Raw genomic sequence first — 19012 nt, forward strand, 5'->3', positions numbered from 1 at the left:
ATATTGTAGCCTACATTTGTTATCATTACTGACTGGACTGCAATAGCAAAAAAAAAATGGTCTCAAGCATTTTTTCTATGAACTTAAAGGGACTGTTTGTTACTTTCAGAATTGCTTATTACACCTGTTGCCGTTAAGTCAACAAAAGTCAGCGTCGGGTTCGCGCTTGCTCGCTCTAAATAGAAATGAACGATCAACGCTCAAAACAGCTAAAATCACCATATCACTCTATATTTCACCTGCTTCAGCCTCCGGGGCTGATCGGAGATGATAACGTTTCTCGCTGCGGAGCCCTGTCACTTCACAAGACATGGAAAACCTCTATTGATCTGGAGGAGCTGCAGCATTTATTTCTGCACAAACATCCACTGTACATTCACTAGATATTCTCAGAGCTAAACTAACTATTCTGCAGTGTGTAGTGTGCACGCATGCACGTGTGGAGGTGGAGCGAGACAGTGAGAATCCGCGCGGTGTTTGAGGGAAGGCAAGCAGGCAGAGGAGCAGAGACTCCGGCCACACGCGAGCGCGCATATGGGAGTGCGCATATGCAAGCGAGCGCGCATGGGAAACCGACCCGTTAGATTTATACGTGTAAAACGTTACATACAGTCCCTTTAAATGTACTATATGTAACAATTTTTACATGTATTAATTGCTTTGTATTGCCAATGTGTGAACGGATTGTAATGAATCTTAAAGGTCCCATATTATAAAAGCTTCAGTTTCCCAAATGTGTTAAAGGTACTATATTTAACTTTAAGAAAATCCTTGTTATTAATGACATCTGTGGCTGTTAAATAAACAGCAGTCAGCGTCCTGTTGTGCATGCACGTGCTGGGTAGGTGCGAGCGAGCATCCTGGGCATCAGCAGAAACAGTGGCGTGACCTTACATTACAATCATATGTCTTTGAATAATGTTCTGTAATGTCCCTCTATTGCATTTGGACCATTGGCTCCATGATACTAGCTTGCAGTTTGCAAATTACTTTATCAGGTACAAAGCAACCAACGGCAGATCAACACCATGTAGCTAAGTTACAGCTAGCTGGCTAACCTTAGCTTAAGCACTCAGGACAGTATTTTTCTACGTTGCTACACATTTGTTGGCGCTTTAGGGGAGCTGAAGAGGGACAAGGCACTCGAGAGTCCTCATAAATATCATATCTTTTGGATTCAAAACGTTCTTAAAGGGCCCATATTGTAAAAAGTGAGATTTTCATGTTTTTTTTATTATAATGAATAGGATAGGATAAGCGGTTACAGATAATGAATGGATGTATAGATGAATGACCAAAATCGTTGCAGCAGAGGCCGAGCTTTACCCATGCTAGTGGGTAATGCTCTAAAACACTGAATCCTACACTTCCCATAATGCAGCTCAGTAGCATGTTTTCATAAGACCCTCATTGCCTGGTAAATGCCCATGGCTACATACCAAATTGCATACTTTTTTACTTTTAGCACATATTGCAGCTGCTCTTACAAAGCACGTACTGTTGCATTGCAGTATGCATATAATTGGGACATACTACTGCACTTTGAACTTTGACCCTCTAGCTCATATATCTGCTGCGCAGAGGATTGCGGGTCAGAATAGCCAGAAAAGCATGCTGGCTTGCATACTGCAAAATACGAGCAGATGTAGTGGGACATCCTGGTATTTTTGGTAAACTGCAATTGACATACTATGTAATAGGACATACTGAATCTTGTTCTGGCACATTAATAGTATGGTAGTATGGGAATTGAAACGCCAAAAGTCCAAGCCCTCAAATGCTTTCTATTCGAGACAAATAGGTCGTCTCCTTCTAGATCAAGCTGAGATATAAAAAAATAAAATAAAAAGCATCAGGGTTATTTTCTCATGATGAGTAAACTGACCTGCATGAGTAAGTGCCCCTTCTAACTGTGTCGTAGTCATATGGTTAGATTAACCTGTTAGGAGGCTCTTGGGTTGAAATTAGCTACCAACCCCATTCACCCACACACTACACAGCAGACTACTGTAGAGACCCAGTACTTCTAAGCTAGAATAATACCTGTGCCCACATTTTCTGTGTCAATTAGTTTGAGGTAATTTCATTAAACACAACTTTATTTAGGATTATATGCACCAGTGGCGGCTGGTGACTCAAAACATTGGTGGAGGACAGGAGGAAAACCAACTCATGGCGTCATGTTATTTTACACTAAATGGCTACTTATCTCTACTTTCTTTCATTATTAAACAAAAGAACGTAATTCACATTAACAAAAGAGTCGGGGATATATAACACTAAACAAAAATATTACAGTCTTAATAGCCTTTTTCTTAGTCAAATTAGAAAGTGGTTTCACATATTGCTCAACATCCTTCAACAAAATAAGATATTTATTGTTAAATTTATATTTATGAATAAAAGATTAAAAGAAAACATATCAAATTTATTATGAGAAAATATTGTTGTTTTTTTTTGTTGAAGAAACCAAACACCACATTTCCCCATAATAATGTCTTTAAAGATATGATCAATGATAAATCTGCAAAGGTCTTTATGTCTTTTTTAATTGTTTTTATTTCTGCATATATGTAGTGATTGAGAGGGTAATATTTATGAATAATTTTGAAGGACTCTTCCTAAGCCTTATTCACTATTAGGTATTTACAGTGGCGGCTGGTGGAAATCTAACTGAAGTAAACTTTGATGTCATCATGATTTAAGGAGAAAAAAAAAAAACATGCAAAAACCTAGAACACATTTAAATCTTACTTTCTTTATTATTGTTATTTCTTTTCTTGGTTTTGTTTTGGTTTTGAATGTTGAGGTTGATTTCTCTAAGTGTACTTGATGGGTTTGTCTGTAAGCTCATCTACTTAAAAGTTGGTTTATAGACTGTTGTAATTACAAACAGTGGATTGCATATATGAAAACAGCCTTGAAAAAAAGGAAAAAATAAAGTATAAAAAAAAAAATCTTACTTTCATTTTATTTATTTATTTATTTATTTCATTCCATTTATTTAAAGCTCTACGGTGGTATTCAACTGCGGATGGTGATGTATGGATTATTATGATGACAAATAAAAACGCGCACTATAAAGCACGGGAAACATTGTGATCATCAGATCTTCAACATGTCAGGATGAATTAATTCATTTAAAAATAGTAATTTTCTGTTCTTTGCAGCATGTTTGAGCTTTTGTTTTCATATGTGAAACTCTGCACGTAACAGACGATACGTTTTCTCTGAGGAAAACTCTCTATGGATTCCCAGACTGTCTGTGCGTCATGACGGGGAGAGATCCAGATGTGCTTACAGGATGAAAGTATTGTCTTGTGACTGATTGTCTCAGCCTCTAACGCCTCACCTAACGGATTCTTTCTGTTCTCACAACGTGCCCAAAAAAACAACACAGGTGCCACGAAATGACATAAAGTGTGTTTGTTACTCCCGACGCTTTGAGCAGGAAAACGCTCCACACAGAGAAGGATGCTTCTGAGGACTGACTGGATGAACATCTACTGTATCTTAAACATGACCCAACATTGTCAGCCTATACCAGGGGTCTCCAAGCAACCTGCAGCTCCGGAGCCACATGGGGCTCTTTAGCCCCTCTCCAGTGGCTCTCTGTGGACTTATAAACATATTAGTGGAAATGAATAACTGTTTTTGGTTCACATTTTCAATTTTATTCATCATTGTTGTAGGTCTATGGTACGACGGTACGACGGAGTTTTAGGGCCACATTGAGGAAAAAAAAAAAAAATCTGAGATTTCGAGAATAAAGTCATAATATTATGAGAATAAAGTCGTAATATTACGAGAATAAAATCATAGGTTTACAAGAAAAAAAAGTCGTAGTATTATGAGAATAAAGTCATAATATTATGAGAATAAAGTCATAGGTTTACAAGAAAAAAAAGTCGTAGTATTATGAGAATGAAGTCATAATATTACGAGAATAAAGTCATAGGTTTACAAGAAAAAAAAGTCGTAGTATTATGAGAATGAAGTCATAATATTACGAGAATAAAGTCATAGGTTTACAAGAAAAAAAGTCGTAGTATTACGAGAATAAAGTCACAATATAAAGTAGTAAATTTACGTGTTATTTTCTTTTTTTTCTCTCTAAAATTATGATTTTATTCTCATAACATTACGACTTTTTTCTCATTATATTATGACTTTATTCTGTAAATCTCAGATGTTTTTTCCCTCAATGTGGCCCTAATACTCCGTAGTACATTTGCACTTTGGCCCTCACTGCATTAGACTTATATACTATAAACTTAGACTATAAACTGTGCTACCTTCATCACAATGATCAAATGTTTTGTGGCACCAGACAGATTTTTTTTTTATTATTGTTGCCTAAAATGGCTCTTTTTATAGTAAAGGTTGCTGGCCTAAATAAAGCACAAAAAAGTAGCCTAAGTGGTAATAAGTCTTTACATTTTAAAGTTTATGGCATGCAAGCCTGTCCTATATTCACATCGGGTGAAATTTATCTTGATTTAATTTGATCTTGAAGAATATATCCCACAACCTAAAAAAAAAAAAAAATTCATAAAAAAGAAATTACAGATAAATAAATAATGAAGGTGGTTGGATTCACATTAACTAAATTAATGCAACTTTTCAAATGTTTTGTCAGTCTTTCAGTCGCCATTATGTGTCTATCTCAGATAGAACACAGCTAGTGTCTTTTTTTTAAAAAAAAAACATGCTATGGCTCAAGCAGATGCGCATAGAATGTTATGATGCAGCGTCATGATATTCTATGCGCATGCGTGGAACGGCGCATGAATGTCATGACCTCATGTCACGATCACAGCCACTGGAATGTTATGACGTCACAGCAGATCAAAGGAAGAGTGTGTTCAGGAACAAACCATAGCTAGACAAACCAGGGATTCTCATATTATTTTAAGATTTAGCAACCTGCGATTTGAAGAGTTTTGAGAACAACCGCGATGTCTCAAAATTATTTACACAACGCTATGCGCCACGCAGCGATGGAGAAATCACATCTCGTCCGTGTGTCAAAGGAGCCTCAACGGCTTCCAAAAGACTTTTATGACAAACCTCGACATAAGAACTTTAAACTGGAGTCAAAAGAACGGTCGCTGACAGTGGAGTTGGAAAAAGTGAGGGAGGAAAGTGTCGTGCACCTGCAAGTTGTGCAAGATCTGCAGAACCAACTGATGGATGCAAGGACGCAACTGAGAAGGGAGATTAAGGAAAAGGAGACGCTTCAGGTGGAGTTTCAAGACATCACAAAGAAAAATAACACACTGACAAGAAAGCTGGAGACGGAGACTGTTGAGGTGGCCAGACTTCAATTTCTGGACAAAGTAAACCAAGCAGATATTGAAGATCTGAGGGACGTATATGACCTCGAGCATCGTGCAGCTCAACAAGACAAACATGAGCTGTTACTCATCAGCGATAAAGATGAGGAAATACAGAAGCGGACCTATGCTGGAGAAGAGATGAGTCAAACACTGCATGATCTTCTGAAAAAAGAAGTCTCTCTGTGTGAGCAGAACAGGGATGCCACCAATGAGCTGGCTCGACTTGAGTCTCTGACAGCAAAACAAAATGAGGAGACGAGAAACCTGAAGACAGCTGTTCAGGATCTCCAGTCCCAAGTGGAGCTGGCTAACGAACAAATCTTCCAAATGGACGAGCACAAAGCAATCCAAACCAGGAAAATTGCTTATTATCAGGAACAGTTAGAAGAATGTTACATCCTAAACACCGATTTGAAGCAATCAGTCCGTGATCTTAAACACCAGCAAGAGGCGAGGCAAGAGGAGGAGATAATAGCTGGCGTTGATCTTCAGCACCAGGTAAGAGAAGGTCAGGAACTCATCAGGGATAAAGATGAGGAAATACAGAATCTGACCTGTGCTGGAGAAGAGATGAGTCAAGCACTGCATGATCTTCGGACAAAGGAAGTCTCTCTGAGTGAGCAGAACAGGAACGCCACCAATGAGGTGTCTCAACTTGAGTCTCTGAATGAGAATCTGCGGAAACAAGTTCAAGAACTGCAGAAAAACGGGAAAATCACAGCTGATGAGAACCAGAGCCTTATCGCGAAGGTGGCTCGCATTAAATCACTGAGACAAGCAGAGACTGAAGAATTACAACAGAGTGAGGAACTCATCAGGGATAAAGATGAGGAAATACAGAATCTGACCTGTGCTGGAGAAGAGATGAGTCAAGCACTGCATGATCTTCGGACAAAGGAAGTCTCTCTGAGTGAGCAGAACAGGAACGCCACCAATGAGGTGTCTCAACTTGAGTCTCTGAATGAGAATCTGCGGAAACAAGTTCAAGAACTGCAGAAAAACGGGAAAATCACAGCTGATGAGAACCAGAGCCTTATCGCGAAGGTGGCTCGCATTAAATCACTGAGACAAGCAGAGACTGAAGAATTACAACAGAGTGAGGAACTCATCAGGGATAAAGATGAGGAAATACAGAATCTGACCTGTGCTGGAAAAAAGATGAGTCAAGCACTGCATGATCTTCTGAAAAAGGAAGTCTCTCTGAGTGAGCAGAACAGGAACGCCACCAATGAGCTGGCTCGACTTGAGTCTCTGACAGCAAAACAAAATGAGGAGACGAGAAACCTGAAGACAGCTGTTCAGGATCTCCAGTCCCAAATGGAGCTGGCTAACGAACAAATCTTCCAAATGGACGAGCACAAAGCAATCCAAACCAGGAAAATTGCTTATTATCAGGAACAGTTAGAAGAATGTTACATCCTAAACACCGATTTGAAGCAATCAGTCCGTGATCTTAAACACCAGCAAGAGGAGGAGATACTAGCTGGCGTTGATCTTCAGCACCAGGTAAGAGAAGGTCAGGAACTCATCAGGGATAAAGATGAGGAAATACAGAATCTGACCTGTGCTGGAGAAGAGTTGAGTCAAGCACTGCATGATCTTCGGACAAAGGAAGTCTCTCTGAGTGAGCAGAACAGGAACGCCACCAATGAGGTGTCTCAACTTGAGTCTCTGAAAGAGAATCTGCGGAAACAAGTTCAAGAACAGTTAGAAGAATGTTACATCCTAACAACCGATTTGAAGCAATCACTCCGTGATCTTAAACACCAGCAAGAGGCGAGGCAAGAGGAGGAGATAATAGCTGGCGTTGGGCAGCAGAGAGATGAGAACTTCTCTGAGACGACATCTGGGTATCAGAGCGATGAGAGCCTCCCAGAGTCTCCAGCTTCTGTGTCTCAGACCAGAAGTTTCTTGTGCCGTTCTGCTAAATGTCTGCTGAAAGTAGGTCTCCCACTTGCCATCACCGCTCTGGGTGTAGGCCTAGGGTATAACTACCTGATGGACTATGCCTACTACCAGCTACTGCCCTACGCCAACAACGTTGAAATACCTTGCATGTAAACTACAATCCCTACAAACTACAACTCCACTTTAAATCCTAACAACAAATTAATTTATAAATATAGATTATGAATGTGATAAACATAATTTATATTTATAAATGAATGGGCACGGTGGAGCAGTGGTGAGCACTGTCTGTGGGGCCTTTCTGTGTAGAGTTTGCATGTTCTCTCTGTGTCTGCATGGGGGTTTTCTCCGGTTGCTCCGGTTTCCTCCCAAAGTCCAAAGACATGAAGGTGTGAGTGTGAATCATGACCTCTCACCTGACGTGAGCTGTGAAGGCTCCTAGTGGGTGAGAGGTACGGGCAGCTGTTGTTCAGGAGGTAGAGAGGGTCGTCTGCTAATCGTGAAGATTAGTAGTTCGGTCCCCGGCTCCTCCAGTCCGCAGGTTGAAGTGTCCTTGGGCAAGATACTGATCCCAAAATTGCTCCCGAAGGCTGTGCCATCGGTGTGTGAATAAGCTTTTTGTGTGAATGTTTAAAAAAATTCAATTAAATAAATAAATAAATAATTAATAACAACAAGAATTTGGAAGGGAAATTGAATCTGTAAAATGAAAAAGACATTAGATAAGAACACTTGAATATCATAATAATGACAAAATTGAAAAACGAAATACAAAATGAACACTTCACTTACAAAGAAACATGTAATACATTTATGTTGCACACACACATTATGTAAAATATTACTGCACACTCAAGGGGAACCTCCACCAATCCTGCACTGGCATCACTTGTAGTCGAACCATATTCACTGGTAACATCTAATTGTTCAACAGCGATGAAAGCGTGGAGACATTGTGGAGCACAATGTAGAACAAGTAAAAATACAGGAACACATAAAACACATAAAATGAGGTCGATCTCCCCCTGACTCAAGATAAATGTGCAGGTGCAGTAACTGTCTACTTGCTTTTAGCCCTCCTCTTCCGCCCCCAAACTGCCAAAGCATTTCTCAAGTTAGTTTTAATTCCACAGTGGGCAGATGACAGAATTATATGCAGTGTATTGATAGTATGTGTCTCTCAATGGTCACATGTCACTTCTTCCTCCAAACACTAGATCAGACCTGGGCATTTTACGGCCCGCGGGCCACATCCGGCCCGTTGGCTGTCCCTGCCTGGCCCGCGTGAGGTCAAGTAAATTAGAACACAGATAAAAAAATAGGCCTATTTATGCTGTGCACGCAATACGGCTGTGTGCTTTTATTTTGAAAAGGTTTTTTTATTTACGTAGTCACGCACATGCGTGACTACGTGACTACGTGACTACGCTAAACAGCTACATGTGATTCTGGTATGCTAAGCTAGCCCTCAACATGTCAGCCCACGGCAGCAAAAGAAAAATCGATACCGAATGCCGCGTTTTCAACAAGACATGGACTAAATATCTATTTACAGAAGTCAAAGGTAAAGCCGTGTGCTTAGTTTGTGGCGTACAGGTCGCCGTGTTCAAGGATTACAATTTGAACCGCCACTATGTGACCAAACACGAGGAGAAATACAAGAACGTGTCTGAACAAGAGCGCGCAAAGGAGTCGGATGCTTTGCTAGCAAAGCTGCAAAACCAACAAGGACTTTTTACTAAATGTTGCACATCCAGAGATGCAGCTGTCAAGACAAGTTATGTCATATCCCACAAAATCGCCAGAAAAAGTAAACCGTTTTCTGACGGGGAGTTTATTAAGGAGTGTTTGCTGGACTCTGCTGCCCTAATATGCCCGGAGAAAAAGGGAGCTTTTGAGAACGTGCCCCTCTCGCGACGGACTGTAACGAGGAGGGTTGAGGACATCTACTCTTCCCTCAAAGAGGAGAACTTTCCACACATGAGGAGGCATGCTCAGAAGATTCTAGTCCTCTTTGGATCTACCTACGTATGTGAACAGACATTCTCAGTGATGAAGTTCAACAAATCCAGATACAGATCCTCTATCACTGATGACCACCTCTCAGCTGTCCTTCGCATATCCACATCAGACATTCAGCCAGATTTCAATGCACTTGTTCAAGCCCAGAGCAGGCTGGATTTTTCCCACTAAACAAGTAAAATGAACTGTAAAACATTAAAAGCATTTATTGCTTTTTGCATCAAGTTGACAATTGCCTATCTTTAACATACTGTAAAACACCTATTCAGTATTTGGGAAGATTAACATGTTAAAAATAAAATGAAACACTGATGCAATTATTGTTTTTACTGTTTATTACTTCTATAGGAGTATTTTCCTATATGACCTACACCACAATTTCATATATTTATATAAATATTTACAGAATATCCTTATTCTTCTGATTACCAGTAGCAACTAATCAAAAATATATAATTTAATGCTTTTTACAATTAAAATCAATTAATCAAAATTAATACTGAGCAGAATTAAGTTCAAGTTATTGTTGGTTCGGCCCTCCAACACAACTCAGGTTTCTCATGTGGCCCCTTGTAAAAATTAATTGCCCACCCCTGCACTAGATGGTAGGCATGACTTAGAAATGGAAAGACTGAAGGACTATGTTCAAAACGTCCTTGGCTTCATATTCAGATATTACATTCAGAAATTATGTTGCATCACAAGTCCATAGATTACTTTAAAACAACTGTTTGCCAAATTCAGTAATTACATCACTGTGGTTTAGGCTAATATTACAATTCCTGGCAATTAGTGGAGCAGAGTCGAGAGTTGAATATACATTTAGCTGAGAGTTAGCCGACATCTGAAAGTGTTTGGTTAGATTGTTTCTAGCTTCTGTTTTCCACTGTCATGTATGCGTGTGCCTTTTTACCACACTGCCATGTATGTCACCGTCACTCCATTGTCATTCATTAGCTTAAATTAGAATTTAATCATTGAAGCATTAGAAGTCTTGCTGGTTGAATCTGATAATTGTGTTAATCTCAAAATCGTATTCATTTCTTAACACTAACAATGTGTGTTCTAAAGAGCGCTAAGTCTAGGCCACCAAAAACAAATATATCTCTATTTCGTTTACACAAGTACATATTTTTACTTCGGTAACCTTGTAATGGTGTCCTATCTTGGCCTCATTTTAATATCAAGGAATAAATAAAATAAATGAAATAATTACAATAATGTCTAAAGTGTCATGCCTTACAGCACCTATAAAAAGGAAGGCAGTTCCATTCATGTTTCCTGTAATGGAGCTGTGATATTTCTGGTACAAAGAACTTTATTTATTGAAAGAGTTTATTTATGGAGTGCATAAACAGCTGGATTACCAGCATCACTCTGAGCAGTTTCTCCGCAGCATCCCATCGCTAGAAGAGTCTCCTAGGGCTCATTCCCATCCGGTCTGCTGTTTAGATTTTAAAATCACACTGAAATGCTGCATGTTTGATTATCTTGAAAGACAGAAACTTTATTTCCCCCTTGCTGGCAGAACAAGCAATTCAGTGAAATGCCCATCAGTGCCCAATGGTTGTTTCTAAGTCCATACAGCTCCATGGCAGCAGTTAGAGGTCACTAATTCTAGCTTCAGGACCGACCATTGTACCTTATAAAGCATGGTAGGATGGTCATCCCTCACTTTGCATAGATTACGACATTTAGTCTATACGATCATCTCTGGCAAATTTCACTTACTTAAGCCAGAAGTTTGTATTTCTGCAAAACAGTTATAATCTTAGGTCCCATAAATCGCTTCAGTTTAAACTGCCTTATATCAGCACAGAAGCTGTCAAAACAAGTCTGTTCCACTACGGTCCACATATATAAGTTTCTCTTTCAGTTCAGTTCCCCATTGGAAAGGAAAAGGAAAGGGCGAGAACGGGAAGATAAAGTGGCGAAAGTATTCTAAATATAGCGTACACTTAAACAGATATTGATTTTTTTTTAGGTGAGCCTTTCTTTTAGTTGGCTGAAATACATTTTTCTGTCGTCCAAGTCCACAGCTCCGGTGTCGGTACTCCAGTCTATTTCTCCAACCTGGGGGCGTGCAGACCACCATCTATAGGTAGTACACCTAATATGGATAAGTACCTCATACAACCCCACTACAACTATACCTTTAAACATCTCTAACATCATCTGAGATTGCTTTTGCTTCATAGATAGCTTCACAAGTTTAACTGCTTCAAACACCAAGCAGTGAATAGAAAATTAGCCAACATGTTTTATCATTACTACTTTTTAGTTTTTCTAGAAAAGAGCAGCTCGCCTACATTTCACTGTTCTTTCCAGGAAGTGACTGCACCTCAGGTGTTTCATATCCGATATATATTTCCTTTTAAACTGCAAAGCTATGATTATTTTTTATCATATTGTCAGGGTTAACTGTGCTTTTAGTCTATTATTTAAATGTTAAGTTGTAAATTTTAAATATAGATATCTGTGACGGTATCTACAGTATATCTGTATTTGTAACCCACCCGTCCCATGATGTTCCAGGGGTGACGCCGACGGAAGGACTTGCAGCAGCTGAGGGCGGTGGCCGCCACGACGAAGATGATGAAGAAACTGAGGCACATGCTGGTCTGCATCTCCTCACCTTCAACAACACACATACCACGCTGAAGGTGAACAGGAGCTGGAAAGCCAGGATGCTGAACACCTGCACAGGGAAAGAAGAAAAACAAGCACTTGGTTAAAACACTTATGATCAGTGATCATTTATGGATTAAAAAAAATTGATTTTACTTGCAAGCATTCACTGCCATTTTATTGAGAGATTGTTGGATTATTACACTTTACAGCATGCACTACATCTGACCTAGCTCTCCAGAAACCCTTGTGTTTTAATATGCTTTGCAGTGTCCGGTAATCAAGGTGGTCTAACGCAGTGACTGACAACCAAGGGGTACTTCAGCTGCTGCAAGGCGGTACATGGAAAGTTTATGAAGTAACTCTTAAAAGAGTTACTTCATAAACCCCTTAATTTGAAAAAAACCCCAAAAGAAATCATGACTTGGTAGAGAAAAGTAAATCCATATTTATTGTCACAAAGAACAATAAACTACCAATTACAATTGGTACCTCCCAAAAATATATTTATATTATATTTATTATATTATTTTATTTATATTATTACTATATTATATTTATTTATATTATATATATATTATATAGATATATATTTATATTTTCAGGTGGACTTTCATTCATTCTCACTGTGCAATATCATTTTCCACATGTGCACTTTTGTTAATAGTCTGTTTATTGTCAACACTGTATATTCTGCTGTATATTTTTATACTTCCTTCTATTTAAATGGTTCATATTTTGTTACACTTTGTTTAGCACTTTTTTTTAACTGTGTTAGCTTAAGCATCTTGTTTTTTGCACTATCCCTTTTCCTGCTGTACACTGCAAATGTCCCCTCTGCGGGACTAATAAAGGAATATCTTATCTTAAAAACAGTGTGTTTGTGTGTTCCCTATATCCCTATTACAAGCAGAGTGGAGGCTTTGTAATGTGAGCCTAAGCCGTTCTGGCAGGTCGGTGTTTGTTCTGCTACCTGATCCGGTCCTCGGTGTGCCGCTGGCTCTGGTCGAGAAGACTCCTCTCCGTGTTCAGTCGGCTCTGCTCCAGGACTTTCTCCTCCAGCCGGTGTTTGTCGGCTCTCAGGGACGCCGTCTCTCTCTGCTGCCTGTCTCGCTGCCTCTCCGCCTCCTCCTGCATCCGAGCCAGTCGACTCCGAGTCTGGTGAAGCTCATCCTCCAGACGAGAGCACTGCGGTCCACACGTGGCTGCCGCTTCGGGGGCCACCTGCTCCGTCTTGTCCTGCTGTTGCATCGTTGACTGCAGCCTACAGATCTAAACGCACAGAATGAACTTTATTATTATAAATCATCTTATATTTAATCAGCTAAAAACACACATTCAACTAGTGTAAATTTGACCTCTGACCTCATTGGTGGCATCTTTCATTTTAGTCCTCAGCTCCTCTCGTTCCCGCTCCAGCTTGCTGCGTCGCTCCTCGCCGTTCCTCCTCTCTTCATCCAAACGCGCACACACCTTGCAGGAAAATTCGTCCTCATCAGCACCATTATTACAAGAACAACTTGTCTTCTTTTTAACCCAACTCTCGTCTCCTTATTACTAAGCCTAATTAATAATTAGTCATGATGAAGTGCACATTATAAGAAGGCTCAAAGGGCAGGCAATTATGTGATAAAATCTCATTATTTCTCTACATTTAGTAGTTTGAAAAATATTCATTAAATATGCTCTTTCAGAAGCAGCGGGTGGGAGGGGGGGCCTAAAGGTTTCACGAGATGATTAACGTGAGATCAGACACAAAACAGTTATGCTGCACAGATTGCCCTGATTTTTTTCTGATCTTTGCTTTTATTTAAAATGACTTTTTGGCAAATCATGATCGCTACTGACGCATTCAGAGTTATAAACATGTATGTGCACTAGAAATGTGTGTTTATTATTCATATACATTTTATTCAATATGTATATATATGTATTTTTTTTTACATGTGTTTATGTTTTTTATTTTCTAATAATTTTTCTTTATTTTTTCAATTATTACTTTGAATGTATCTTATATTTTTAGATTTTCATTTAGTCATTATCATAATTGTCATTATTATTATTATAATTGTAATAATAATTATTATTGTTATTATTATTATGTAGTTAAAATATATCTGATACAAGGATAGGTTCATTTTCAATAATATATCATTACAAAAAAAAATTCTATAATTATTAATTTCTTTTGTTATTTTATTTTATTTTTATGGTTTCAATATTTGTTTTAATAAAAAAATAAATGTTGATACATGTTGGAATTGAATTGTAAAATAAGCCTTTTGCCAATAAAAATAAATCTTTAAAGAAAAAAAAAGAACTTTTTGGTTGACCTGGTCATGGTTCATTTTAAGGCGTCACAAGTGGGTGAGTCCTGATGAGGCAAACTGCTGAATCTCGTTTTGAATTTAGAACTAGATCGCCTAGTTTGACAGCTTGGTCTAAGTTTCGTGAGCCAGGCGTGTCGCACTGGACGGGCTTATTTGCATAAAAGATGAGATTTTTCAACATAATACAATTACAGACCCTCTCAAACTCTCCAAAACATGCACTGGACGACTGCTTCTCCTGCTTTCCATATGAAATTAATGGAAAGCGCTGAGATGCCCTACGTCACCACCCTTTATCAGGTTCCCAGATTAAGTGATCTCGGCTGGAGAATCCTGATTTCTGTGCACGTTTAACAGAGTTAAAATTACGTTTTTTTTCATGTGACTCACACAGACTCAGAGCAGGCAAAGTATCACTGTTGCAGCTGTGTGACACGATGAAAGGAAAAATTATTTCTCACAGCAGTTCGGCCTTGTATCCGGAATAATTAAACCCAAAGTCTGACTGAAACTAAAATAATTAAGCCTATAGGAGCCGACTGCCACAGCTGAACAGCAGCAGGCTATTTTTAAAATTCTGATACAAAGTGCACATTATAGAAAAAACTCCTCTTTCACTACGGAGCCTGTCTGAAATAACCCCCTCATGTGTGTGCAGACAGATGCTGACCTCTTGGTTGGTCTTCCTCTCTGAGCTCAGAGCTTCTTGGACGCTGTGCAGTTCGGCCGCGTGCCTCCTCATCACCTCCTCTATCGCCTTCCGCACCTGCTCCTTCAGTCGTTTCCTGTCCTCATCGGCCTTCTCCACCAACCTTTTCTTCTCCTCTTCCAGCTTCTGCTGCACATTGGCTCTCTCCGCCTCGACCTGCTCGATGTTCTTGTCCAACTGCGAGCGAACGCGAACCCTCTCCACCTCCAGCTCCTTCCTCTGCCGCTCCACCTCTTCCTCCTTTTCTCTCCTCAGGTGTTCTTTGATCCCTTCCACTTCCACCTTCTCCTCCTCTCTCTCCCTGCGCACTCTGTTTCTGTCCTTCTCCATCTTCTCCTTCTCTTGCTCTCTTTCCTTCTGGGAGTTTTCTCTCTCTTTCTCGATCTCCTTCTGCAGCTTGTCTCGCTCGTCGTCGGCGTGTTTTTGGATGCGACGTAGCTCCTCCGTCTGGGCTCTCACCATCTCAGAGCGCAGGCTGGACAGAGCCTCAGCATGCTGGGAACAAACACAACATACAACGTCATGGCCACTTTATTAGGTACACCTGTATAATCTGCTGTAGGGTTGTCAAACATACTGGATGACCTTAGGGCCAGAACCGGCCTACCAAAGGGTCCAATCTGCCCCACTGGATGACTTTGGAAAGTGTGAAACTTACAAAGAATTAATTAATTCCAGTTTCTCAATAAAACATACTGCTATGTCCACTGGAAGTTGTGCTGTCCTAATAAGAGTAGCAGACCCTATGCTGGATACGCTATTATAGATCCTACGTGCTCACAACACTTATACGCTTGACGCAACACAGTCAAGCATAGGCTCCTGTTCATGTAGGAGCCACTGGTGGAAAATGTCTTTGTCAAAAAGGAGAAAAGTGGACACAGAGTGTACATTTTCTCTGTCATTCATTTCTTCACAGATAGTAAACCAGTGTGCAGTGCTCAAGAAACTTAATATTCGGCAGCACTATCAGACGAATAACACAATAACTTACAAGGACAACTGAGAACAGAGAAGATAAACTAACTGTTGGCAGGTTTGAGGAAACAGCAGTCAGTTTTTAGTCGTAGCGAGACATCTCAAACTGTTCATCATCTGTTTTGTAAATGGGATTGTTCATTAATTGTGAATGTTTACAGAATGTACTTGTACTTATTTACACCAAAAGAAGGGGGACACATTTGGAGATGTTATTTTTAGGTCATTATGCAATAGTTTTACTGGTCCAGCCCACTTGAGATCAAATTGGACTGTATGTGGCCCATGAACTAAAAGGAGTTTGACACCTCTGATCTACTGCAACCCAACGCAATAGCTCTTCGACGTGCTGTTTTACCTGGCGTATCTGGCGGGCGTGGTCGTTGTTTCTGCCGCTGCTCTGCAGATCCAGCTCTCTGTTCCTGCTCTGCAGGCGGCTCACCTGGCTCCTCAGCTCCTCCACTTCAGTACACACACACACCTCGCAGCCTCCGCGGTTCAGCAGCTCCTCTGATACACACACAGAGAACACACCCCAAATAAACACCAGCAAACAGACACATGCACGAGCACGTATTGATTGATTATGCATAATAGAAGCAGAATGGACTTACAGCGGACCAATACTGAACGAGGAAAAGCCTAAAAACAAAAATCATTCTCGTGCAATAAATAAAATTCAGGGCGTTTTTGCTGACTGGGTATGATGACACTTTGATGAAACTGTTTGCCTTTATGGAGGATGAATAATGTGCGTTTGTTGCATTTTCTGTATATATTATAGTGGCGTGAGGAGAAAACTTAATTAGCGCTGAGTCAGAATGAATAATGGGAATGCACTGAGCTCAGCTGATTCTCCCAGATGTGAGCTTCCTCCAGCAGACAGGTGAGAAGAAGACAGGTAACACAGACACAGACTGAACGGACTACCTGCTCTGCTCTGCAGCTCGTCTTCCTGCAGCAGCAGCCTCTCCTTGGCGACCGCAAGCTCCTCCTCCGCCCGCTTAGCCACGCCCTCGGCCTCGGACACACGCCTCCGATCCAGCTCCAGCTCCTCCTCCAGGTCCTGGAGCAGGGGTGGGCAATTAATTTTTACAAGGGGCCACATGAGAAACCTGAGTTGTGTTGGAGGGCCGAACCAACAATAACTTGAACTTAATTCTGCTCAGTATTAATTTTGATTAATTGATTTTAATTGTAAAAAGCATTAAATTATATATTTTTGATTAGTTGCTACTGGTAATCAGAAGAATAAGGATATTCTGTAAATATTTATATAAATATATGAAATTGTGGTGTAGGTCATATAGGAAAATACTCCTATAGAAGTAATAAACAGTAAAAACAATAATTGCATCAGTGTTTCATTTTATTTTTAACATGTTAATCTTCCCAAATACTGAATAGGTGTTTTACAGTATGTTAAAGATAGGCAATTGTCAACTTGATGCAAAAAGCAATAAATGCTTTTAATGTTTTACAGTTCATTTTACTTGTTCAGTGGGAAAAATCCAGCCTGCTCTGGGCTTGAACAAGTGCATTGAAATCTGGCTGAATGTCTGAGGTGGATATGCGAAGGACAGCTGAGAGGTGGTCATCAGTGATAGAGGATCTGTATCTGGATTTGTTGAACTTCATCACTGAGAATGTCTGTTCACATACGTAGGTAGATCCAAAGAGGACTAGAATCTTCTGAGCATGCCTCCTCATGTGTGGAAAGTTCTCCTCTTTGAGGGAAGAGTAGATGTCCTCAACCCTCCTCGTTACAGTCCGTCGCGAGAGGGGCACGTTCTCAAAAGCTCCCTTTTTCTCCGGGCATATTAGGGCAGCAGAGTCCAGCAAACACTCCTTAATAAACTCCCCGTCAGAAAACGGTTTACTTTTTCTAGCGATTTTGTGGGATATGACATAACTTGTCTTGACAGCTGCATCTCTGGATGTGCAACATTTAGTAAAAAGTCCTTGTTGGTTTTGCAGCTTAGCTAGCAAAGCATCCGACTCCTTTGCGCGCTCTTGTTCAGACACGTTCTTGTATTTCTCCTCGTGTTTGGTCACATAGTGGCGGTTCAAATTGTAATCCTTGAACACGGCGACCTGTACGCCACAAACTAAGCACACGGCTTTACCTTTGACTTCTGTAAATAGATATTTAGTCCATGTCTTGTTGAAAACGCGGCATTCGGTATCGATTTTTCTTTTGCTGCCGTGGGCTGACATGTTGAGGGCTAGCTTAGCATACCAGAATCACATGTAGCTGTTTAGCGTGCTAAACTAAAGAGGGTGACACTCGTTACTAAAGGATCAGCTCTGAGAATACAGTTTGTGATTAAAAGGTAGGAACTTTTCAGCAGTAATACGGCGGATATTCGTTGTCAGGTCACAGAATCTGATGTTTTAAACTTTGTTCATGTTTAGATTTGTAGTGTGTATGAAAACAATGTGTTACTATCTTAACTTTTGTTTCTGTCAATGATGTTACTGTAGTTAATTGTTCTACACATTTGTACAAGTGAATTAAACTGTTAAATAATGTGTTTAAGTAAAAGTATGTTAAGTGAAACCAGGAAAATGTACTTGAAGTATTAAAAGTAGAGAAATGTCCCCTGTGAGTGTTCTACTATTATATATTCTATCATTAGATTATTATTACAGAAGCATTCATGTAAAACCAGGATTTTACTGTTGTAGTTGGGTGAGGTGGAGCTCATTTTGAACTATTAACTAATGATTATTTTCATTATGGATTAATCTGCTGATTATTTTCTTCATTAATTAATTGATTGTTTGGTTGGTATGTAAAAAAATAGTGAAAATAGTGAGAAATGCCGTCACAATGACCCAGAGCCCAGAGTGACACCTTCACCATGTTCATTTAGTCCAACTAACAGTCCTAACCTCAACATTATTAATAATATCTTACAATTATTACATTAACAATAATAACATTATTAAAAGGAAAAACAGCAAATCTTCACATTTATGAAGCTGGAACCATGAAATGTTTTTACATTATAAATGACTTAAAAACCATCAAAATAGTTTCCAGTTAGTTTTCTGACAATCGATTAATTGATTAATTGATTAATTGATTAATTGAT

At 39.7% G+C, this 19012-nt stretch overlaps 2 protein-coding genes across 2 annotated transcripts; one reads left to right on the forward strand and one right to left on the reverse strand.

Annotated features, from left to right (window-relative positions):
• Positions 1-4974: 4974 nt before the first annotated feature.
• LOC119484909 (myosin-4-like) lies at positions 4975-7879 on the forward strand. Its single transcript, XM_037764090.1, has 2 exons — positions 4975-6750; positions 7057-7879. The coding sequence occupies exons 1-2, from the start codon at positions 4986-4988 to the stop codon at positions 7398-7400; spliced, it is 2109 nt and encodes a 702-aa protein (XP_037620018.1). The 5' UTR covers positions 4975-4985; the 3' UTR covers positions 7401-7879.
• A 4963-nt stretch (positions 7880-12842) lies between these two features.
• On the reverse strand, positions 12843-17037 carry LOC119485944 (trichohyalin-like). The gene is made up of 5 exons (XM_037765805.1): positions 16845-17037; positions 16273-16424; positions 14898-15431; positions 13263-13370; positions 12843-13169 (listed from the first exon to the last, which is right to left on the reverse strand). The coding sequence occupies exons 1-5, from the start codon at positions 17020-17022 to the stop codon at positions 12867-12869; spliced, it is 1275 nt and encodes a 424-aa protein (XP_037621733.1). The 5' UTR covers positions 17023-17037; the 3' UTR covers positions 12843-12866.
• Positions 17038-19012: the final 1975 nt, after the last annotated feature.

This window comes from Sebastes umbrosus, chromosome 3 (genome assembly GCF_015220745.1).
Source record: "Sebastes umbrosus isolate fSebUmb1 chromosome 3, fSebUmb1.pri, whole genome shotgun sequence".
NCBI classification, from domain to species: domain Eukaryota; kingdom Metazoa; phylum Chordata; class Actinopteri; order Perciformes; family Sebastidae; genus Sebastes; species Sebastes umbrosus.

What these genes read in the sequence shown, in the direction of transcription:
- LOC119485944 (XM_037765805.1), bottom strand. Translation starts at nt 17,022, where the DNA reads ATGTGGCCCCTTGTAAAAATTAATTGCCCACCCCTGCTCCAGGACCTG. An exon ending in AGAGGAAGACCAACCAAGAG is followed by an intron (nt 13,371 to 14,897) that starts GTCAGCATCTGT and finishes TTTTCCTGCAAG; the next exon opens with GTGTGTGCGCGTTTGGATGA. An exon ending in TGAAAGATGCCACCAATGAG is followed by an intron (nt 13,170 to 13,262) that starts GTCAGAGGTCAA and finishes CTGTGCGTTTAG; the next exon opens with ATCTGTAGGCTGCAGTCAAC.
- LOC119484909 (XM_037764090.1), top strand. Translation starts at nt 4,986, where the DNA reads ATGCGCCACGCAGCGATGGAGAAATCACATCTCGTCCGTGTGTCAAAG. An exon ending in TCAGGAACAGTTAGAAGAAT is followed by an intron (nt 6,751 to 7,056) that starts GTTACATCCTAA and finishes AGTTAGAAGAAT; the next exon opens with GTTACATCCTAACAACCGAT.